Source organism: Pleurodeles waltl, chromosome 7 (genome assembly GCF_031143425.1).
Source record: "Pleurodeles waltl isolate 20211129_DDA chromosome 7, aPleWal1.hap1.20221129, whole genome shotgun sequence".
NCBI lineage: Eukaryota > Metazoa > Chordata > Amphibia > Caudata > Salamandridae > Pleurodeles > Pleurodeles waltl.
Window position 1 is genome coordinate 1,465,457,167 of NC_090446.1, and position 24,840 is coordinate 1,465,482,006.

Below are 24,840 nucleotides of genomic sequence, written 5' to 3' on the forward strand. Positions count from 1 at the left end.
CTTTGTCTTGGTTCCATTCAACTGAATTAATTGCACAAATTCTCTTGGATTCAATGCCTTGTACCAAGAATTCCCAAGACTGTAAAAGCTGTGTCCATGTGATATGGATTATTTTTAGTGATTGTTTTTTGGGGGAAAGTTAATCTCCTAGCTCCTCACTATCACCCTGGGTAAGAGTGTGTGAGGGTAGGGTGCACGGATATGCTGCAAACCTTATTTATTATATTTACAATTATGCCAATGATTACTTCTACCTCCTGCTGTGAAAGACTGAGAGGCAAGATTTTGAAGGGACACTTTTTCAACTGTTTTTTTTTTTTTAGATTGTTTGGCTGCAAGTGAAGTTTCATGAACTGAATAAAAATAGATAACTTTACAAAGTGGAAAGTTTATAAACTTGGCAAAAGTTTGATAACATAATGCTCAATGGTAAACTAAGAGTGGTGGAAAGAACCCTTCATACCTTGTGGGTAGCTGAAAGTAGTATAGTAACTTTGTACTAGTAAATAGTACAGATAGATAATAGCTAGCTCCATTTTGTGCAGTCACCATGTTCCCAGTTCCAGCTTTTCCTTTTACCAGCCATTTTTATCAGGTGTGTCAGTCCCGTTAGTTTAATGGAAGCAACAAAGTATACAACTCCAGACTTTGCTGATTCCTTAAAAGAAAGCCATATATCTGAGGCTTTGGAGGTTCAAAGAGGAAAAGACCAAATGGTTTGGGAGAATGAACTTCAGAGTTTTTTGTGTGTTTGAAAGGTGAAGATGAGTCCAAGGAGGGTGAGTTCAAAGTTAAAGGGGATCCCTGCACACCCATTGCACCCATTTATGGGCCCTGTAGGGGTCATTCAGATGTGGTTCGGTGGGAAAGAGTCCACGTGCTTTGAACAATGGAGAGTGGGTCCACTTGGATGTTATTCAGGCCCAGGGCTCAACTCTTTTCTCAGAGAACCACAAGCATACCTTATATTTGTAATTGGTGGGGCTAGAAGCAGGGCTAGTAGAAGTGGAATCTTTAGGTAATGCATTCCTGGCCTAGAAGGAAAAACTGTTTTTGTGGATCATGGGTGATTATTTAAAACACAGATTTTTACTTTGTGATTGGCTTAATGGTGAGTGTCATGAACTGTTGAATGTCCCTATTTGTACCTGTGGGAGTCTGTTTACAAAGATACTTCTACCTGTGTGAGCAGGATATTCTTTAGCAATGTTTCGGTACGTATCCACCACTGTCGATGGTAGTCTTCATCATCTTCTTAAAAACATCTAAAACAGGGTTATTCTTTACTATTTAGAGATGTGTTTCTTTGAAAAGGTGTATACACCACAAGTCTGTCAATCTGAATGTATGAATAGACGTGTGTGTTTTTATCTGGGAATGTTATGTGCAGTCCTTGCTCAAGTTATTTTGAAGCTGATTTCCATTCAGCACAAGTTTGTATATACTGCAGTCACATACACAGGTCTGTTTGTGAATAGGAGATTTTATACCCACGAATGGCTATTTGTGACTTGTTCATATGCATAGTTCAATCAAAGGACCTTATACACCAATTTGTAACATATGATGGGAAGTTCTTATAGCCAGATATTCTATTGGTGAGTTTTATATTCAGATTGCCCTGTTTGATATGTACGTTTCTCTGTGTAGGAGTTTTATGTGTCTTTAACGTTTTTAAAACTCTGGTCTGTTTGCCCAAGGGACAGCTCTCCTACACAGACTGCTTTGTCAGAGAATTCTAGCCCCGGAGAGAAAACAAGCATTTCCTATATGTGCCCCCATACTCACTCTTTGACAGATGTAAGAGGTGTGCCACCGGTATGCATGTCAGCAATGCCCCTGGTGTGGAGGGTCCATGCCCATATTTAGAGAGGAACTAGGGTGTGTGTTTATTATGGAAGCCCAGCCTTAAACAGGAAGTGAGGCATGCCTCAGGTATGCAAGCTCTATGTACAAACTTGCAGTGGTGAGGGAGACCACTGGTGGGATGGCTCCTATCCTAGCCTTAGAAATGGGCCTATATAAAATTTTAGGGGTGCAGCTTGGCGTGAGGTCATTCTTAGAGAGGAGGAACAGGAGGAGAGAGGCATGCACCATGGTGTGCAGAGTTCATGACTAGCTGTGCAGATCAGGTGAGGAGTAACCCGAGTGTGTCGGTGCCATGGTCATCCTTACAAAAGAGAAGAGAGTATCCCATGCAGGGAGGTTCCTTGGCCTTGGCTGGGCTTACTGAAGAGAAGACCTTGCATGTCCTTGAAATAGGTGCTCCTTGGCCATGGTGAGTCCTAGAGAGGATGCGCTAGATGCAGCTAGTATGATGGGCCCACTGCCAGCCTTAGCAAGAAGAATTAAGGCATCCCCTAACGTGCGGACTCCGTGCACAACTTTCAGGATGCCCCATTTTCCGATTCCATGCCCAACCTTGAAGAAGAGGTGAAAGGTCCTCTAGCTTGTAGACTCAATGCCAGGCTTTACATAGGAAGCAATGTCAGCCTGCGGGGTGCAAGTTTCATGCTGAGCCTGTTGCTGTCCTGGGTCTTTCCATTTCTGGAACTTGTACCCTTCTCTCAGCCTGATGCCCAGCGTGGAAATTTTTGAGAGTGTCTGGGCTGAACACCTACAGCACTGAATAACCCAACACCAATTGCACCTTCATTGCACCTTCACTGCCTACCCCTTTAATGTCTGGAATACAGGTATTAATGCTCGGTCCACACACTCATACCCATCAAATTCTGCACCTTTTCTCTCACATATATTTTCTCTCCACCCTCTCTTTTTAGACTGCCTTTTCTGTTCTATTTCTCTCCATCTCATTCCCTTTCTCCTGCTTTTTCTTCTTACTTCTCGCACCGAAGGCCTGCCTTAACCCTCTCGTAATTCTTTTGTGACATTCCTTATTCTCTCGTTCACATTTTTGTATTTCTAAACTTTATTTATTCGTTATCTTCTCTACCTCCTCCTGCATTCTTTCTTCCCAGTCTATTATTTACTATGAGAGTCCAACTATAGTTTCTTTTAGTCTTTCATTTCCCACTTCCCGCTTGTCTTCCCTCCTATTCAATCCTCCTCTGTTCCTTATTCACTTCCCCCATCTTTCTTGCATCTCTTTGTTTCTTGTCCTGCCTTTCCTTCTCTCCTGCTTTCCTGTCCTCAAAGGTCCTCCAAGATCACAGCGAGCAGACAGGTCCTCCCCTACCCCTGCAATAGTAGAATCCAGTTACTGCAGACATAAATACCAGCTGATATAAAATAGAAACTGTCTGTGGATGGATGAGCACCTTCAGCAGTGGCACACTGTTCAGTGCAGTAGGGAAGTTTGCTCCTACTTTTTGTCCTTCCCCAAGGTGTCCCTGTGTGGTGATATTGGCAGTGGAGCACAACTTAAGAAGATGCTTCTGCAGAGAAGGGGTGCAGGTGGTGTCCTCAAGCTCCAACCCTTCCTTTGTTCAGTAGAAAGAGCTCAGGTGTGACGCCATGTGGTTGCCGGCGTGCCGGGGTGTGACATTGGGGTTCTGGTAGACGTTGGTGGATGTTGAATTCCAGTAGGGTGTTGGGGATCCAAAAAAGCTAGGGGAGGTGACGGGGATTGGCGATGGGTGGGAGATGGGATAGGCCAGCTTCTGCTGGTGCTGATGGTGGTACGGCGGCAGGTACTGCAGGTCCGAATGGTACTTATACATGGCAGGGTCGCTTGGGTGGCTCTGCTGGGCCTGGGAAATGCCCTGGAAGTCAAACTTATAGGCATAGCGTTTGCCATGCACCTTGGTCATAATGTTCTTGTCGTAGTAGTAGCGCAAGGCCCGACTCAACTTGTCGTAGTTCATATTGGGCTTACTCTTGCGTTCCCCCCAGCGCCGCGCCACCTCATCTGGGTCGGTCATCTTGAACTCGCCATTGGTGCCCTCCCAGGTGATGCAGGCCGCGTTGCCGCTGTCGGAGAGGAGTTCCAGGAGGAACTGCCAGAGCTGGATCTGCCCGCTGCCTGAAACAGGACCAAGAAAACTGAAGCATGAGAAGACCAGGCAAGTAGAGAGGAAAGTTTGCCAAGAATGGAAAGGACTACAAGTTGAGACAGGAAGAGAGTAGAAGGACAAAAATTAGAAAATGCAAGCAAATTCACTCTCCCCTCCTCGTGTATTCCCAAATCTAGAGAGGAGAGCATCTTCAGAGGTACAGAAGGAGCCACTTCAGCGTTCAACTGCGTATAAAGAGAGAAGCAGAAACAAAGATGAGAGCAAGGAGGAGGGTAAGACCACGCTTTCCTCCCATCATAGACTGAAGCACTTGAGCTTTTGTAAAGGTTTATCACCCTCGTATATTGAAGGCATATTAAGCAGACTGCAGTGGTGGGTGGCCTTTCACATTCTCAAGAGGATTTTGGATCACTAGCAAATATGGAAAATAGTAATATATTTATTTATTGGGAATTTACTCCCTGATTTATCTAGTCCAGTAGATCTGTAAGAAGGCTAACACTGTCAGTTCTATGGTGCACATTTCCATTCACCCCAGGATGACCAAAGACTGAGGCAACACTGCTTAGATTCAGACTGGCCATCTGCAGATTGGACACTGACTTATGCTGTAGAGGCATTAGCTTGCTGAGCTATGCTGTTCTCTTTCTATGTGCACAGTTGCCATTTATGTCCCAGTTTCCCGAAACAGACATTTTTGCTTGGGTCATTGCTACACATTACAATTAATGCTGCTTTATAAAGGAGTGATGTTTTCTTATTTAGGATGCTGGTAGATCTTTCTACTCCTACTGTATTGTGCAGTTCCAAAATGCAAAATGTCAGTGTGCACTTTAATGAATAACCTTTGTCAATCACACTGATAATATGTGTGTTTGCTGCTGGACCCAGAGTAAGATATATTCTACAGAGGTCAAGCTCCCAATATATTAGGTGATACTGAGCATGAATGTAGGGCAGCGAAACAAATCAAAACTTGGGGGCAGATTTATGGAAAGTGGCGCTGCACTGAGTGCAGCGCCACTCCCCCAGTGTCCATTAGCACCCCTCAACCACCACCATGTGTGCGGCGTATTTAACATACGGCGCACCATGGCGCAGGTTAGGGGGCAATAGCGTAATTTCTCATGACACTATTGATGTACTCTGCAGGAGTAGTGCCTTGAGCAGGCGTTAAAAGTGCCATACAAAATGGAGCAAGGAAATCTCATATTACAAACATTTTCTGGCTCCCCCAACTGGGGAACGCCCCTTTTGCATACATTATGCCTGGCGCAGGCATAATGGGGAACAAAGAGTTACAGATTGGCGCAATGCATGCATCGCACCACTCTGTAAATACGGCACTGGGATTTCGGCCTTGTTGGGCCACATTAACGTAAACATTATAAATATGCCCCTTAATTCTTGAACTACTTCTCATGTGTTAGGATATAATGTATACCACGGCTCTTTTAAGGACTGTGGTGGATGTTTCCTTGCAGTAATTGCCACGATGAAGGGAATGGGAGGAAAGACAGAGAGAAAGAGATGGAAAGAGAAAGTGCAGGGCTGATGAGACAGAGTGATTGGTGACAGAGTATAGGCAGGGCTGTGAAATGTGCACAACAAACAATAAGTAATGACACAAGACACTTTACTGAGAATTGCAAAATGTGTTCATTGGAAAGAGATACTGGGAGACAGGCTCTTGAGACCTACCTGGGTTTGACAATCGGCTGCTTGTGGGTCCCAGTATCTGATATGGATCTACTAATAAAGAGAGATGCCATAAGTGTCTGAAGATGTACATCAAAGCCTTTGACATGTGTCTACCTCTTCTTTACTGCAGCAGGAGGAAGGCCTATTAGTTTAGTGCAGAGCACATCCTGCTGCCACAGATTCTACAATTGAAGGATGGAATGACGAGTCATCCAGAATATTGAGGATCAAAATATCGACAGGTACGTTTTTATTCACTTTCCAGACCTAACTCTGTATCTACGTATCTTAATTGTAGACATCTTCAAAGTACGTAGATGTGGAGTTAAGATTAGTAAATTAATACCTCCCTCTGTACACTCGCCTCCTCAATATTTTGGTTTCCGATATTTTGGTCATGATACTGTGACCATTTGATATTCCGTACCATAGTTGTCGTAAACATAATGCCTGACTCTATCACCCTTACAACTCCCATCAGGGAGCTTCTCCTTTCAGTCAGGCCTGGTATTCAGGCCCATTAGTCCCTTCTTCATAAGTCCATTCAGGAGCCACTTCACTCTTCAGAAACATCTTCAACTTTTCATTACCCTAAGCTCTTCTCTTCACTTTGTTCAACGTCTGAGAATGCCATGTATGCCAGATGCTCTTGTAAGGAGGTTGGTGGTTTTATTCCAAACTCTGTCTTCTGAGTTCCCTATTTTAATCTGGTCTTAACATGTCCATGTGCTTGAATGTTCAACCCCTGTGGACTGTCCTCTTCCTTGCTTCTCCCCTATCACAATGAATTGTATATTATCAGAATATCATGGGCAAAATGCCAGTATACAGAAATAATGTATTCTAAATATCAAGAATGAAAACACCGTCATAAGTTTATAGAGATCAGTACAGGTTTATTACATTTAAATCCACATATATGTATCTTGACAATATTTATATCTCCATGGTATGTGGATGTGGAGTTAAGTATAGTACATTAATACTTGCTTGTATTCAATATATTGGTATGCAATTCTTTGGTACTCTATATTCAGGGTATGGTACTTATGTATGTTGATATTTTTGCCATTGCTACTCTGACATACAATGCCCTGATCTCTCCTGTCAGTTAACATCCCTCTCTTGGTCAGTCACGTCTTACCCTAATACTCCTTCCTAAATGTTTAAATCAGACATGTGTTACCCCAACTTCCTCCATCATTCTAAGACTTACAATGCAAAGACATGTCTGTACTCGGATGCAGTCTCCTATTTCTTATAGGCAACCTTTGGAACCCTGTTCTGCTTTTGGACTAAGGCCCTGAAACACAAGCACTACATAGCCGACCTGAGTGGTTCACACACATCACATTAATTAAATACTATTTTCAAAACACATTACTAGGGCTAAGTAAATTGATAATGTATTGTTTACATGTCACTGACGAAGGACCGCTTTAGGGCCGAAACGCATTGGGGTTATGTCAAATGTACTGGATCTTCATTTTAGACAACAAAGGGTTCTACCTATAAAAATGAAACATTTATTTAGAACTCTTTAATTACCATTATACATAAACCATAAGAAAGTGAGGATTTCATCAATGAAGAGAATACATTTAAAATAAAAAAAACACTTTCTTGCAAAAGAGTAATTGATGTCTAACAGGGTATGAAAAAATTATTTAGGTGTGGGATTGAAAAATCGCGAATTGACGGCTTTGCACAAGGAGACTTTCCTTATTCTGAAGGTTGCATACAAATTGTACGCTGAATACCTGGGGACAACAGGTAACTCCTAAAGTATGCTCATATTATGTGAACATTGATAATATTTATGAATTATTCAGTGTGCATTTAAAGAAGGACACATCCGTCCTATTTCTATCTCTATTCATATTTTTTCCACGCTATCACCCCAGTCATCTGTTTCGACTGTAGTTTTGATAAATCTTAGATTCAAAAGTTGAAGATATCAGCTGCATTCACTTGCTGATCACGTGTATTTTTATACTAGTAACTGATATGTCTGGTATTGATTCTTGGTGATGGACTCAAACAGGATTAATCAATGAGAGATGGTGACGTACTGATGTAGCATCAACTCTTTTGGGTATATGACATCTATTTAACATGTCTTTGGGTGGCTTAGCTTTAAATTGGTGATCAAAGGATAACAGCAATCTAGGAAGCAATCCAACCTCTGCAAACAATACCAGTATGAAGCAAAGGCCAGCAAATTCATATTTCTAAAGACACTTTTGATGGGGGTCCTTGAAAGATGGAAACGGAGGGTGTTCTTCAAGCTCTAAGAAACAGAGATGGTAAAACTGGCTACAGTAATTAGCATTTCTATGTATGACTGGAGAATAGAAGAGTAAGAAGTTTCAGTAAACAAAAAATCATTTTAGAGAGCTTAAAAATTCATTGAATTGAAGCAGTTATCCTTTGGAGAATATAACTATCAGTAGACTAGACTGTTGAGAAGGAGTAAGTAGCCTTAAAGAGTAGTCAAGCGTAAGATGAATTTGCACGGTAATAAATACACTCTTTCCTGGTATAGGGTGACTAGGTTAGAAGAGAAGGGGCAAGTAGACTTAGAGAAAAGGTCAAATAAAATGATTAAGTGCAGAATCATGACTATCCTCGTTTCTACATACAACTTAAGATGAAAGAGGCCAAAAGGTAGGAGGTCCACCCTTGGGATCTGATAGGTCAAGGGATTTTAAGATCTTCTGTAATGCAGAATTGACTTAATAAATAATCTTGGACTAAATTTTGATAGGAGGCACATATTCCTTATGAATATCATTAACTACCAGTCTCTATTTAAGTTGCAGCTGTTTCCAGTCTGCCCCTTTGTAGACGTACAGATAAGATCATCAACTTTAGAAAGGCAACCGCAGTGGTAAAAAACTTCAGCAAGAACTTGACAAATACCTCATACGTCATTGATACCTTGACGCCTAGACATACAGGCATACCCTAGCATAGGTTCTAGTGCTGGTAGACAGAAGCAAGCCTCTAGAATAGATCACATTGTTTTAGATAAAACTACAATTACAGAAGCAACAGGAGTAGAACATATCCTATACTTCCACAAGTACTGAGCAGTTGAGATAACATCAATCCATGAAAAGATTCAGAATTATTGAGGTAGGCTTAAACAAGACAACACGGGGCAAAGATAAATTCTAAGGAACACTACATAATAGATATGCAATGTGTTTTATGATAAATGAAAATTCAGCACTATCTCTATGTAGGATGCATACTAGGTTTAGGTAGGAATCCACTGATAGAGAGGTTGGGTTTTAAACAAGATAAAGGAAAACATTGTGGTTATTGATAGAGAGAGCCTAGAATGATAAGATAATCTGTTACATATTTTGAACAATCTGGGACACATGACACTAAGTAGGAACTGAGACTAAGTAGGCACTGCACTGGTACCATTTTCAATGAGTCTTAGCCAAGATAATGTAAATCTATTAAACTTTCCTTTTTGAAGCTCCAGAAATATGCGGCACCGCACTTCACTAAAAGGCAAGTAGAGAGCGAGAGAGGGCATCAATCTCTTTAGAAGATTCATGTCTTTGCTTCTGGGAGGATGCTGTTCTAACGAGGCATATTTTATTATTATGTTATACATTGACAAAACTGTTGCTGATGAGCCTCAAACTGAAACCTTTTTGAATTATATATGTATATTGCAGACAGTAGACCTGTCTATGAAACAAAATGTATGTATAACATAAACCAGTCTTTGTTGGCAAATGCATCACCATGCAATGACCCAGTTAACATAAACAACGTTCCATAACATACAAGTCCATAACCAATGCTAATCTTATTGTCCAATTTCATTGCTAACCAGAATACAATATTACAGTGAACCTATTTGTTAATAATATCAGTGCTCAGTTGCTTTTCTCTGATATGCGTAGATCAAATAAGCTTTTTTGGGCCATCAACCATCAGAAGTAACAAAATCGGCCATGGTCAGTATCATTTTGACTCAGGTATGTAGCTCCCTCTGCCAAATAACGAACATCGTTTGGATTTATTGAGTAATCTGGTGGTCTAATCTTAAAAACAATAAAAACAGAAGACAACATTGACACTGGTTTATTTAGCGAACATTTTTAGAACTGAAACATTTGCTTGGATGAAACATGTAAGTGGTATTTGATAAGTCAAAGAAAAACACATATATGTGGGTTCAAAGAACAAGCAATCTACCAAATCTGTTCAATATTGTCTGAAATTAGTTTTCAAAAGATTGTAAAATAGATGTGAAGAGATGGACCTGGTCAGAGAGAGAATAAGCCTGATGAAAATGCTCTAACTACCTAGATTAAACCTTTTGCTCCAGATTTTCGTGTGACACCTTTGAGTAAAGAAAAAGAAAGCTCTATAATGCACCACTTAATTTAGAATACCAATTTACGCCTGCTGATTTGGAAAAGATGTACAGACAGCTTAAAGAAGAAAGGTTGAAGTTTCTCAAATCTTGAAAGTTGCTGCTCAGCGACTTGGACTAAAAGACTGAAAATTAGGTAGGAAGGAGAAAAGTGATGAGTGCAAGAAAATGCACCTGACATTATGACATACAACCAGGGCCTGAACTTATATGTGAACTCAACCAAAGTACTTCAAAAAGTTTGATACAACTATGGCATGCTATTTTAAGACACCACGATGTTCCCAATACTTCAATACACTATCAGAACTCTGTGCATTTTTAGATCCCTGTAAGAGATAATTCTATTTGAGCATAAACTGCCTTCAGTCTTAGTGGAGGCAGAGTAACTAAGAAGACACAATTACTTTCAAGAAAAAACTATATTTCCAAATTGAAGCAAAATCTAACCACATGTCACATTTTATTACGGTAATAGAATTTTAATTGTGAGAAACCAGTGGCTTTCCCTTGCTTCAAGACAGTTTGAAGAGTGTGGGTGCAGATGACGAGACTGTTAAATCATGGCTCTGCTGTCATTTGTTAAAAATAGAGAGCAACGTTTAGAGATGAAAACGCAGAGCAGATGAATGGCAAATCTTTGTTATCCAAATGCATACAATCATGTGTAAAGAGCAACAGAACGATATACTCCACAAAAAAGATGAGTCTAATCCTGAGAACACTTTCTTAAGCAGAAGAAACACATGAACCCCATCTCACTCTATCATGCCCTGCATTACACCATTTACAAGAGTCCTTGGAGTATGGCCCTCAAGAGGAGCTTCAGGTAAATTATTCCAAACAACTCATTGTTAAAAAAGTTTTTGCATATTGAAAAATCCTACAAATTCATCAGAAGAATAGTTGATTATGTATGTGATGCTAGAGCAAGGTATCAGATCATGAGAGTATGGACTTCAGAATAAATTTGAAGTTTTTGTGTTTGCTTGGTCTCTATTAAATGGGCAGTATCTTTGGATACAGAAAATATGTCTGTGACCAGTGTACTGTGAATACAGTGGAATTCAAATTCATGTCTAAGTAGTTTTTATTGAAATAAGAAGATGACATTTGGGTTGGATAAAGGAAACCACTAAATTAAAAACAAATAAATCAAAAAATAAATTAAATAGTTTTTTAACAGAAGAACCCTTATTTTCTACATAGTCGGCAATAATTAACAAGCAACAGGACCAGCATAAAGAGACTCATCCTATTCCGCCAAAGTCAATAGGGGGGAACTATCAACTTGTATAATTGACATATCTTATTTCCTTTGTTTTGTTTCAATAATTTCATCCTCATCCTAGTTGTTATCATTGTGTAAGAGAAAGCTTTCCTCAGGGATAGACTTCATATGTCCATATGCCACATCCCATCACCTTAAAATTAGCTTCATGATGGAAACTGAAATGAGAGGAATGTGCCCTTTATTGTACCTCACTTCTACAACAAGAACTCCCCCATCATTACAAGTGTCTACTGGAAAGTGATCCCTTGCTGCCTCCCTCTTCTTTCTTTTTATAATTAGTATTTTAGTATTCATGGTGGTCTCTGCATTCCTGATGGCCTTCATCATGTTTTCCTAGCCCTTTGCTTCCCACCCAGTAGTGAAGAACTCAAGGTACTTATAAGATTGTTGTGTGTGTACAGACTGCATGTGAGCCCAGGGCTCACCAACCTTCGTGCTCAACTGCTGCAACACACCTTGCATTGGTCTGGCCGGCTCAGTTGTCCTGTTCACATTTTGAACGTGAGGTGGAGAACCTGTATCCAAACAGAAATGCAAATATACATTACTACAAATACATTGTAGCCAAAGTAGTTCACTTGAGTGATTACTTCAACCTAGATGACCTAAAAAACTCTTCAATCTGCTATTTTTGTATTGGACAAGGGACATGGCATAGCTGCTTCTTTGAACTGGTAATGTAAACATTGTTATTGTTATTTAAAACCATATAGTCGCATAATAGCCACATTCTTATAATGAATTGCAGTATGTGTTGTCTCTTCGTTACATTAAATGTACACATCTGCAAACTGAACACTCCTTGTTGTTGGGCTATGTATAACTCTAAGGGGCAGATTTATAGAGAGCGGCGCTGCACCGAGTGCAGCACCACTTTCCCGGCACCCCTAGCACCCCCCCTACCTCCACCATGTGTGCACCGTATTTAAAATACGCCGCACCATGGCGCAGGGTAGGAGGCAATAGTGTCATTTCTCATGATGCTATTGATGTACTCTGCAGGAGTAGCGCCAAAATACTGGCACTACTCCTGCAGAGTACAAATGGCCCGATTCAAAGAATGGAAGCCCCCTTTTAACGCCTGCTCTGGAGACAAGAAGAAACTCTAAACTTTAGGTAGATAAAAGCAATGTGCAAATCAGCAAACTTTGGAAACTTTTTTGCTAAACGGAGCTTGACTCTGGATGTTCCTGCTACCTTCCAGTACCCAGCCATAATATTAACCCCTTCTGTGCCGCGGACGTAGTGGTTACGTCCTGCGGCACAGTGCTGCTGTGCCGAGGACGTAACCACTACGTCCTCGGCACACAGCCCAGAGGGAGCGCTCTCGCTCCCTCTGTGGGGTTCCCCCCCACCCCCCCCAAGTCAGGGATGGAAGGGGAAGCCCTTCCCCTCCCACCCCCGACCCCCCCCAACCCCCCCTGTGACGTCAGCGCGCGAGCGCGCCCTGATTAGTCACAGGGTCTCCCCCATCGCGCTGGAAGCAGAGCTTCCAGCGCGATTGAAAAAGAAAGGCTTTTGCATTTCTTTTTCAATCCCATGGGGGAGGCCCCCGAGAGGCTTCAAAGGGAAGGAAATGTATTTCCTTCCCTTTGAAGTCTCTCACAGGTTTCAAAAGCTGGATTGCTTGCAATCCGGCTTTTGAAACCCCACTAGACACCAGGGATTTTTTTTTCTTTTCTTGAAATTGGCAAAAGGGAGCGACCCCTTGGGCAAGGGTCGCTCCCAGGGGGGCATTTTTTTAGGAAGGCCTTTTCTGCCCCCCCTGGGGGCAGATTGGCCTATTATTAGGCCGATCTGCCCCCAGGGGGGGCAGAAACCTCTAGGCACCAGGGACCATTTTTTTTTTTTTTCTTTTTTTTGTGATGAATTCTTTTTTTTTAGGTGGGGAGCGATCCCTTAGGCAAGGGTCGCTCCCCTACGGGGCAATATATATTTAGGCCATTTCTGCCCCCCTTGGGGGCAGATTGGCCTATTTTGATAAGGCCAATCTGCCCCCAAGGGGGGCAGAAACCATTAGACACCAGGGAGTTTGTTTTTGCGCGCGAATGTCACGCAACAAAGCGACCCCTTTGGCAAGGGTCGCTCCCAGGGGGGGCAATTTTTTAGGAAGGCCTTTTCTGCCCCCCCTGGGGGCAGATCGGCCTATTATTAGGCCGATCTGCCCCCAGGGGGGGAAGAAACCTCTAGGCGCCAGGGCAAATGTTTTTTTTTTTTTTTTAGAGATGGGGAGCGACCCATCAGGCAAGGGTCGCTCCCCTGGGGGGCAAATTGTATTTAGACCATTTCTGCCCCCCTGGGGGCAGATTGGCCAATTTTAGGTCAATCTGCCCCCAAGGGGGCAGAAACCACAAGGCACCGGGGATTTGTTTTTTGGCGCCAATGTCACGCAGGGGGAGCGACCCCGTAGGCAAGGGTCGCTCCCGGGGGGGGGTGTGCCGGTTGGGGGGGCAAATTTATTTTAGGCCATTTCTGCCCCCCCGGGGGACAGATCGGCCTATTTTTAGGCCGAACTGCCCCCGGGGGGGGGGCAGAACACTCTAGGCGCCAGGGCAATTTTTTTTTTGTGTTTTTTTTTTTTGTTGTTTCTTTTTTTAGAGATGGGGAGCGACCCATCAGGCAAGGGTCGCTCCCCTGGGGGGGCAAATTGTATTTAGACCATTTCTGCCCCCCTGGGGGCAGATTGGCCAATTTTAGGTCAATCTGCCCCCTAGGGGGCAGAAACCACTAGGCACCGGGGATTTGTTTTTTGGCGCCAATGTCACGCAGGGGGAGCGACCCCGTAGGCAAGGGTCGCTCCCGGGGGGGGGTGTGCCGGTTGGGGGGGCAAATTTATTTTAGGCCATTTCTGCGCCCCGGGGGACAGATCGGCCTATTATTAGGCCGAACTGCCCCCGGGGGGGCAGAAAACTCTAGGCGCCAGGGCAATTTTTTTTTTTGTGTTTTTTTTTGTTGTTGTTTCTTTTTTTAGAGATGGGGAGCGACCCATCAGGCAAGGGTCGCTCCCCTGGGGGGGCAAATTGTATTTAGACCATTTCTGCCCCCCTGGGGGCAGATTGGCCAATTTTGGGTCAATCTGCCCCCAAGGGGGCAGAAACCACAAGGCACCGGGGATTTGTTTTTTGGCGCCAATGTCACGCAGGGGGAGCGACCCCGTAGGCAAGGGTCGCTCCCGGGGGGGGGGTGTGGGGGTTGGGGGGGCAAATTTATTTTAGGCCATTTCTGCCCCCCCGAGGGACAGATCGGCCTATTTTTAGGCCGAACTGCCCCCGGGGGGGGGGGGGGCAGAACACTCTAGGCGCCAGGGCAATTTTTTTTTTGTGTTTTTTTTTTTTGTTGTTTCTTTTTTTAGAGATGGGGAGCGACCCATCAGGCAAGGGTCGCTCCCCTGGGGGGGCAAATTGTATTTAGACCATTTCTGCCCCCCTGGGGGCAGATTGGCCAATTTTAGGTCAATCTGCCCCCTAGGGGGCAGAAACCACTAGGCACCGGGGATTTGTTTTTTGGCGCCAATGTCACGCAGGGGGAGCGACCCCGTAGGCAAGGGTCGCTCCCGGGGGGGTGGTGGGGGTTGGGGGGGCAAATTTATTTTAGGCCATTTCTGCCCCCCCGGGGGACAGATCGGCCTATTATTAGGCCGAACTGCCCCCGGGGGGGGGGCAGAACACTCTAGGCGCCAGGGCAATTTTTTTTTGTGTTTTTTTTTTTGTTGTTTCTTTTTTTAGAGATGGGGAGCGACCCATCAGGCAAGGGTCGCTCCCCTGGGGGGGCAAATTGTATTTAGACCATTTCTGCCCCCCTGGGGGCAGATTGGCCAATTTTAGGTCAATCTGCCCCCAAGGGGGCAGAAACCACTAGGCACCGGGGATTTGTTTTTTAGCGCCAATTTCACGCAGGGGGAGCGACCCCGTAGGCAAGGGTCGCTCCCGGGGGGGTGGGGGTGGGGGTTGGGGGGGCAAATTTATTTTAGGCCATTTCTGCCCCCCCGGGGGACAGATCGGCCTATTATTAGGCCGAACTGCCCCCCGGGGGGGGGCTGAACACTCTAGGCACCAGGGCAATTTTTTTTTTGTGTGGTTTTTTTTTTTGTTGTTTCTTTTTTTAGAGATGGGGAGCGACCCATCAGGCAAGGGTCGCTCCCCTGGGGGGGCAAATTGTATTTAGACCATTTCTGCCCCCCTGGGGGCAGATTGGCCAATTTTAGGTCAATCTGCCCCCAAGGGGGCAGAATCCACAAGGCACCGGGGATTTGTTTTTTGGCGCCAATGTCACGCAGGGGGAGCGACCCCGTAGGCAAGGGTCGCTCCCGGGGGGGGGTGTGGGGGTTGGGGGGGCAAATTTATTTTAGGCCATTTCTGCCCCCCCGGGGGACAGATCGGCCTATTTTTAGGCCGAACTGCCCCCGGGGGGGGGGGGCAGAACACTCTAGGCGCCAGGGCAATTTTTTTTTTGTGTTTTTTTTTTGTTGTTTCTTTTTTTAGAGATGGGGAGCGACCCATCAGGCAAGGGTCGCTCCCCTGGGGGGGGGCAAATTGTATTTAGACCATTTCTGCCCCCCTGGGGGCAGATTGGCCAATTTTAGGTCAATCTGCCCCCAAGGGGGCAGAAACCACTAGGCACCGGGGATTTGTTTTTTAGCGCCAATGTCACGCAGGGGGAGCGACCCCGTAGGCAAGGGTCGCTCCCGGGGAGGGGGGTGGGGGTTGGGGGGGCAAATTTATTTTAGGCCATTTCTGCCCCCCCGGGGGACAGATCGGCCTATTATTAGGCCGAACGGCCCCCGGGGGGGGGCAGAACACTCTAGGCGCCAGGGCAATTTTTTTTTTGTGTTTTTTTTTTGTTGTTTCTTTTTTTAGAGATGGGGAGCGACCCATCAGGCAAGGGTCGCTCCCCTGGGGGGGGCAAATTGTATTTAGACCATTTCTGCCCCCCTGGGGGCAGATTGGCCAATTTTAGGTCAATCTGCCCCCAAGGGGGCAGAAACCACTAGGCACCGGGGATTTGTTTTTTAGCGCCAATGTCACGCAGGGGGAGCGACCCCGTAGGCAAGGGTCGCTCCCGGGGAGAGGGGTGGGGGTTGGGGGGGCAAATTTATTTTAGGCCATTTCTGCCCCCCCGGGGGACAGATCGGCCTATTTTTAGGCCGAACTGCCCCCGGGGGGGGGGGGGGGGCAGAACACTCTAGGCGCCAGGGCAATTTTTTTTTTGTGTTTTTTTTTTGTTGTTTCTTTTTTTAGAGATGGGGAGCGACCCATCAGGCAAGGGTCGCTCCCCTGGGGGGGGGGCAAATTGTATTTAGACCATTTCTGCCCCCCTGGGGGCAGATTGGCCAATTTTAGGTCAATCTGCCCCCAAGGGGGCAGAAACCACTAGGCACCGGGGATTTGTTTTTTAGCGCCAATGTCACGCAGGGGGAGCGACCCCGTAGGCAAGGGTCGCTCCCGGGGAGGGGGGTGGGGGTTGGGGGGGCAAATTTATTTTAGGCCATTTCTGCCCCCCCGGGGGACAGATCGGCCTATTATTAGGCCGAACTGCCCCCCGGGGGGGCAGAACACTCTAGGCACCAGGGCAATTTTTTTTTTGTGTGTTTTTTTTTTTGTTGTTTCTTTTTTTAGAGATGGGGAGCGACCCATCAGGCAAGGGTCGCTCCCCTGGGGGGGCAAATTGTATTTAGACCATTTCTGCCCCCCTGGGGGCAGATTGGCCAATTTTAGGTCAATCTGCCCCCAAGGGGGCAGAAACCACTAGGCACCGGGGATTTGTTTTTTGGCGCCAATGTCACGCAGGGGGAGCGACCCCGTAGGCAAGGGTCGCTCCCGGGGGGGTGATGGGGGTTGGGGGGGCAAATTTATTTTAGGCCATTTCTGCCCCCCCGGGGGACAGATCGGCCTATTATTAGGCCGAACTGCCCCCGGGGGGGGGGGGGGCAGAACACTCTAGGCACCAGGGCAATTTTTTTTTTGTGTTTTTTATTTTTGTTGTTTCTTTTTTTAGAGATGGGGAGCGACCCATCAGGCAAGGGTCGCTCCCCTGGGGGGGCAAATTGTATTTAGACCATTTCTGCCCCCCTGGGGGCAGATTGGCCAATTTTAGGTCAATCTGCCCCCAAGGGGGCAGAATCCACAAGGCACCGGGGATTTGTTTTTTGGCGCCAATGTCACGCAGGGGGAGCGACCCCGTAGGCAAGGGTCGCTCCCGGGGGGGGGTGTGGGGGTTGGGGGGGCAAATTTATTTTAGGCCATTTCTGCCCCCCCGGGGGACAGATCGGCCTATTTTTAGGCCGAACTGCCCCCGGGGGGGGGGGGCAGAACACTCTAGGCGCCAGGGCAATTTTTTTTTTGTGTTTTTTTTTTGTTGTTTCTTTTTTTAGAGATGGGGAGCGACCCATCAGGCAAGGGTCGCTCCCCTGGGGGGGGCAAATTGTATTTAGACCATTTCTGCCCCCCTGGGGGCAGATTGGCCAATTTTAGGTCAATCTGCCCCCAAGGGGGCAGAAACCACTAGGCACCGGGGATTTGTTTTTTAGCGCCAATGTCACGCAGGGGGAGCGACCCCGTAGGCAAGGGTCGCTCCCGGGGAGGGGGGTGGGGGTTGGGGGGGCAAATTTATTTTAGGCCATTTCTGCCCCCCCGGGGGACAGATCGGCCTATTATTAGGCCGAACTGCCCCCCGGGGGGGCAGAACACTCTAGGCACCAGGGCAATTTTTTTTTTGTGTGTTTTTTTTTTTTGTTGTTTCTTTTTTTAGAGATGGGGAGCGACCCATCAGGCAAGGGTCGCTCCCCTGGGGGGGCAAATTGTATTTAGACCATTTCTGCCCCCCTGGGGGCAGATTGGCCAATTTTAGGTCAATCTGCCCCCAAGGGGGCAGAAACCACTAGGCACCGGGGATTTGTTTTTTGGCGCCAATGTCACGCAGGGGGAGCGACCCCGTAGGCAAGGGTCGCTCCCGGGGGGGTGATGGGGGTTGGGGGGGCAAATTTATTTTAGGCCATTTCTGCCCCCCCGGGGGACAGATCGGCCTATTATTAGGCCGAACTGCCCCCGGGGGGGGGGGGGGGCAGAACACTCTAGGCACCAGGGCAATTTTTTTTTTGTGTTTTTTATTTTTGTTGTTTCTTTTTTTAGAGATGGGGAGCGACCCATCAGGCAAGGGTCGCTCCCCTGGGGGGGCAAATTGTATTTAGACCATTTCTGCCCCCCTGGGGGCAGATTGGCCAATTTTAGGTCAATCTGCCCCCAAGGGGGCAGAATCCACAAGGCACCGGGGATTTGTTTTTTGGCGCCAATGTCACGCAGGGGGAGCGACCCCGTAGGCAAGGGTCGCTCCCGGGGGGGGGGTGTGGGGGTTGGGGGGGCAAATTTATTTTAGGCCATTTCTGCCCCCCCGGGGGACAGATCGGCCTATTTTTAGGCCGAACTGCCCCCGGGGGGGGGGGCAGAACACTCTAGGCGCCAGGGCAATTTTTTTTTTGTGTTTTTTTTTTGTTGTTTCTTTTTTTAGAGATGGGGAGCGACCCATCAGGCAAGGGTCGCTCCCCTGGGGGGGGCAAATTGTATTTAGACCATTTCTGCCCCCCTGGGGGCAGATTGGCCAATTTTAGGTCAATCTGCCCCCAAGGGGGCAGAAACCACTAGGCACCGGGGATTTGTTTTTTAGCGCCAATGTCACGCAGGGGGAGCGACCCCGTAGGCAAGGGTCGCTCCCGGGGAGGGGGGTGGGGGTTGGGGGGGCAAATTTATTTTAGGCCATTTCTGCCCCCCCGGGGGACAGATCGGCCTATTATTAGGCCGAACGGCCCCCGGGGGGGGGCAGAACACTCTAGGCGCCAGGGCAATTTTTTTTTTGTGTTTTTTTTTTTGTTGTTTCTTTTTTTAGAGATGGGGAGCGACCCATCAGGCAAGGGTCGCTCCCCTGGGGGGGGCAAATTGTATTTAGACCATTTCTGCCCCCCTGGGGGCAGATTGGCCAATTTTAGGTCAATCTGCCCCCAAGGGGGCAGAAACCACTAGGCACCGGGGATTTGTTTTTTAGCGCCAATGTCACGCAGGGGGAGCGACCCCGTAGGCAAGGGTCGCTCCCGGGGAGAGGGGTGGGGGTTGGGGGGGCAAATTTATTTTAGGCCATTTCTGCCCCCCCGGGGGACAGATCGGCCTATTTTTAGGCCGAACTGCCCCCGGGGGGGGGGGGGGGCAGAACACTCTAGGCGCCAGGGCAATTTTTTTTTTGTGTTTTTTTTTTGTTGTTTCTTTTTTTAGAGATGGGGAGCGACCCATCAGGCAAGGGTCGCTCCCCTGGGGGGGGGGCAAATTGTATTTAGACCATTTCTGCCCCCCTGGGGGCAGATTGGCCAATTTTAGGTCAATCTGCCCCCAAGGGGGCAGAAACCACTAGGCACCGGGGATTTGTTTTTTAGCGCCAATGTCACGCAGGGGGAGCGACCCCGTAGGCAAGGGTCGCTCCCGGGGAGGGGGGTGGGGGTTGGGGGGGCAAATTTATTTTAGGCCATTTCTGCCCCCCCGGGGGACAGATCGGCCTATTATTAGGCCGAACTGCCCCCCGGGGGGGCAGAACACTCTAGGCACCAGGGCAATTTTTTTTTTGTGTGTTTTTTTTTTTGTTGTTTCTTTTTTTAGAGATGGGGAGCGACCCATCAGGCAAGGGTCGCTCCCCTGGGGGGGCAAATTGTATTTAGACCATTTCTGCCCCCCTGGGGGCAGATTGGCCAATTTTAGGTCAATCTGCCCCCAAGGGGGCAGAAACCACTAGGCACCGGGGATTTGTTTTTTGGCGCCAATGTCACGCAGGGGGAGCGACCCCGTAGGCAAGGGTCGCTCCCGGGGGGGTGATGGGGGTTGGGGGGGCAAATTTATTTTAGGCCATTTCTGCCCCCCCGGGGGACAGATCGGCCTATTATTAGGCCGAACTGCCCCCTGGGGGGGGGGGGGCAGAACACTCTAGGCACCAGGGCAATTTTTTTTTTGTGTTTTTTATTTTTGTTGTTTCTTTTTTTAGAGATGGGGAGCGACCCATCAGGCAAAAGTCGCTCCCCTGGGGGACAAATTGTATTTAGGCCATTTCTGCCCCCCTTGGGGGCAGATTGGCTGAGTTTAGGTCAACCTGCCCCCAAGGGGGCAGAAACCACTAGGCACCGGGGATTTGTTTTTTGGTGCCAATGTCACGCAGGGGGAGCGACCCCGTAGGCAAGGGTCGCTCCCGGCGGGGGAGGGTGGGGGTTGGGGGGGCAAATTTATTTTAGGGCATTTCTGCCCCCCCCTCCCCCTGGGGCCGGCTGAGCTACAGGCCAAACACCACAGGTAGGCACCTTGCAAAAAACACCTCTGTTTTCTGTGAAAAAATATGTTGTGTCCACGTTGTGTTTTGGGCCATTTCCTTTTGTGGGCGCTAGGCCTACCCACAGAAGTGATGTACCATTTTTATCGAGAGACTTATCTTATTTTTATCAGCGTTCCGCTGGGTGGAAGGAAATTTGTGGCTCCTCTCAGATTCCAGAACTTTCTGTCACCGAAATGAGAGGAAAAAGTGTTTTTTGGGCCAAATTTTGATGTTTGCAAAGGATTCTGGGTAACATAACCTGGTCAGAGCCCCGCAAGTCACCCCATCTTGGATTCCCCTGGGTTTCTAGTTTTCAAAAATGCACTGGTTTGCTAGGTTTCCTCAGGTGTCGGCTGAGGTACAGGCCAAAATCCACAGGTAGGCACTGCTTTTTATAAAAAAATGTGATGTGTCCACGTTGTGTTTTGGGCCCTTTCCTTTCGTGGGCGCTAGTCCTACCCACACAAGTGAGGTATCATTTTTATCGGGAGACTTGGGGGAACGCTGGGTAGAAGGAAATTTGTGGCTCCTCTCAGATTCCAGAACTTTCTGCCACAGAAATGTGAGTAACATGTGTATTTTTAGCCAAATTTTGAGGTTTGCAAAGGATTCTGGGTAACAGAACCTGGTCCGAGCCCCGCAAGTCACCCCTCCTTGGATTCCCCTAGGTCTCTAGTTTTCAGAAATGCACAGGTTTGGTAGGTTTCCCTAGGTGCCGGCTCAGCTAGAGGCCAAAATCTACAGGTAGGCACTTCGCAAAAAACACCTCTGTTTTTTTCCAAAATTTAGGATGTGTCCACGTTGCGCTTTGGGGTGTTTCCTGTCGCCGGCGCTAGGCCTACCCACGCAAGTGAGGTATCATTTTTATCGGGAGACTTGGGGGAACGCTGGGTGGAAGGAAATTTGTAGCTCCTCTCAGATTCCAGAACTTTCTGCCACAGAAATGTGAGGGACATGTGTTTTTTTAGCCAAATTTTGAGGTTTGCAAAGGATTCTGGGTAACAGAACCTGGTCCGAGCCCCGCAAGTCACCCCTCCTTGGATTCCCCTAGGTCTCTAGTTTTCAGAAATGCACAGGTTTGGTAGGTTTCCCTAGGTGCCGGCTGAGCTAGAGGCCAAAATCTACAGGTAGGCACTTCGCAAAAAACACCTCTGTTTTTTTCCAAAATTTAGGATGTGTCCACGTTGCGCTTTGGGGTGTTTCCTGTCGCCGGCGCTAGGCCTACCCACGCAAGTGAGGTATCATTTTTATCGGGAGACTTGGGGGAACGCTGGGTAGAAGGAAATTTGTGGCTCCTCTCAGATTCCAAAACTTTCTGCCACAGAAATGTGAGTAACATGTGTATTTTTAGCCAAGTTTTGAGGTTTGCAAAGGATTCTGGGTAACAGAACCTGGTCCGAGCCCCGCAAGTCACCCCTCCTTGGATTCCCCTAGGTCTCTAGTTTTCAGAAATGCACAGGTTTGGTAGGTTTCCCTAGGTGCCGGCTGAGCTAGAGGCCAAAATCTACAGGTAGGCACTTTGCAAAAAACACCTCTGTTTTTTTCCAAAATTTAGGATGTGTCCACGTTGCGCTTTGGGGTGTTTCCTGTCGCGGGCGCTAGGCCTACCCACGCAAGTGAGGTATCATTTTTATCGGGAGACTTGGGGGAACGCTGGGTGGAAGGAAATTTGTAGCTCCTCTCAGATTCCAGAACTTTCTGCCACAGAAATATGAGGGACATGTGTTTTTTTAGCCAAATTTTGAGGTTTGCAAAGGATTCTGGGTAACAGAACCTGGTCCGAGCCACACAAGTCACCCCTCCTTGGATTCCCCTAGGTCTCTAGTTTTCAGAAATGCACAGGTTTGGTAGGTTTCCCTAGGTGGCGGCTGAGCTAGAGGCCAAAATCTACAGGTAGTCACTTTGCTAAAAACAGCTCTGTTTTCTGTGATGTGTCCACGTTGTGTTTTGGGGCATATCCTGTCGCGGGCGCTAGGCCTACCCACACAAGTGAGGTATCATTTTTATCGGGAGACGTGGGGGAACGCTGGGTGGAAGGAAATTTGTGGCTCCTCTCAGATTCCAGAATTTTCTGCCACAGAAATGTGAGGAACATGTGTTTTTTTAGCCAAATTTTGAGGTTTGCAAAGGATTCTGGGTAACAGAACCTGGTCCGAGCCACACAAGTCACCCCTCCTTGGATTCCCCTAGGTCTCTAGTTTTCAGAAATGTACAGGTTTGGTAGGTTTCCCTAGGTGGCGGCTGAGCTAGAGGCCAAAATCTACAGGTAGTCACTTTGCTAAAAACAGCTCTGTTTTCTGTGATATGTCCACGTTGTGTTTTGGGGCATATCCTGTCGCGTGCGCTAGGCCTACCCACACAAGTGAGGTATCATTTTTATCGGGAGACGTGGGGGAACGCTGGGTGGAAGGAAATTTGTGGCTCCTCTCAGATTCCAGAACTTTCTGCCACAGAAATGTGAGGAACATGTGTTTTTTTAGCCAAATTTTGAGGTTTGCAAAGGATTCTGGGTAACAGAACCTGGTCCGAGCCACACAAGTCACCCCTCCTTGGATTCCCCTAGGTCTCTAGTTTTCAGAAATGTACAGGTTTGGTAGGTTTCCCTAGGTGCCGGCTGAGCTAGAGGCCAAAATCTACAGGTAGTCACTTTGCTAAAAACAGCTCTGTTTTCTGTGATATGTCCACGTTGTGTTTTGGGGCATATCCTGTCGCGGGCGCTAGGCCTACCCACACAAGTGAGGTATCATTTTTATCGGGAGACGTGGGGGAACGCTGGGTGGAAGGAAATTTGTGGCTCCTCTCAGATTCCAGAACTTTCTGCCACAGAAATGTGAGGGACATCTGTTTTTTTAGCCAAATTTTGAGGTTTGCAAAGGATTCTGGGTAACAGAACCTGGTCCAAGCCCCGCAAGTCACCCCTCCTTGGATTCCCCTAGGTCTCTAGTTTTCAGAAATGTACAGGTTTGGTAGGTTTCCCTAGGTGCCGGCTGAGCTAGAGGCCAAAATCTACAGGTAGTCACTTTGCTAAAAACAGCTCTGTTTTCTGTGATATGTCCATGTTGTGTTTTGGGGCATATCCTGTCGCGGGCGCTAGGCCTACCCACACAAGTGAGGTATCATTTTTATCGGGAGACGTGGGGGAACGCTGGGTGAAAGGAAATTTGTGGCTCCTCTCAGATTCCAGAACTTTCTGTCACAGAAATGTGAGGAACATGTGTTTTTTTTAGCCAAATTTTGAGATTTGCAAAGGATTCTGGGTAACAGAACCTGGTCCAAGCCCCGCAAGTCACCCCTCCTTGGATTCCCCTAGGTCTCTAGTTTTCAGAAATGCACAGGTTTGGTAGGTTTCCCTAGGTGGCGGCTGAGCTAGAGGCCAAAATCTACAGGTAGTCACTTTGCTAAAAACAGCTCTGTTTTCTGTGATATGTCCACGTTGTGTTTTGGGGCATATCCTGTCGCGGGCGCTAGGCCTACCCACACAAGTGAGGTATCATTTTTATCGGGAGACGTGGGGGAACGCTGGGTGGAAGGAAATTTGTGGCTCCTCTCAGATTCCAGAACTTTCTGCCACAGAAATGTGAGGAACATGTGTTTTTTTAGCCAAATTTTGAGGTTTGCAAAGGATTCTGGGTAACAGAACCTGGTCCGAGCCACACAAGTCACCCCTCCTTGGATTCCCCTAGGTCTCTAGTTTTCAGAAATGTACAGGTTTGGTAGGTTTCCCTAGGTGCCGGCTGAGCTAGAGGCCAAAATCTACAGGTAGTCACTTTGCTAAAAACAGCTCTGTTTTCTGTGATATGTCCACGTTGTGTTTTGGGGCATATCCTGTCGCGGGCGCTAGGCCTACCCACACAAGTGAGGTATCATTTTTATCGGGAGACGTGGGGGAACGCTGGGTGGAAGGAAATTTGTGGCTCCTCTCAGATTCCAGAACTTTCTGCCACAGAAATGTGAGGAACATGTGTTTTTTTAGCCAAATTTTGAGATTTGCAAAGGATTCTGGGTAACAGAACCTGGTCCGAGCCCCGCAAGTCACCCCTCCTTGGATTCCCCTAGGTCTCTAGTTTTCAGAAATGCAAAGGTTTGGTAGGTTTCCCTAGGTGGCGGCTGAGCTAGAGGCCAAAATC

The 24,840-nt window shown here is 47.0% G+C and overlaps 1 protein-coding gene across 3 annotated transcripts in view; it reads right to left on the bottom strand.

Annotated features, from left to right (window-relative positions):
- Positions 1-321: 321 nt before the first annotated feature.
- Positions 322-24,840, bottom strand: part of LOC138246503 (retroviral integration site protein Fli-1 homolog) — a 203,702-nt gene continuing 179,183 nt past the window's right edge. For 2 of the 3 annotated variants that reach the window (XM_069201154.1, XM_069201152.1), the window contains exons 7-9: positions 11,833-11,892; positions 5,679-5,729; positions 322-3,985 (exon numbers count right to left, since the gene is read on the bottom strand). In XM_069201154.1, the coding sequence (XP_069057255.1) occupies positions 3,450-3,985; positions 5,679-5,729; positions 11,833-11,892 (647 nt within the window). In that variant the 3' untranslated portion in view covers positions 322-3,449. The remainder of the gene's footprint in view (positions 3,986-5,678; positions 5,730-11,832; positions 11,893-24,840) is intronic. The other variant, XM_069201153.1, reaches the window with a different exon arrangement.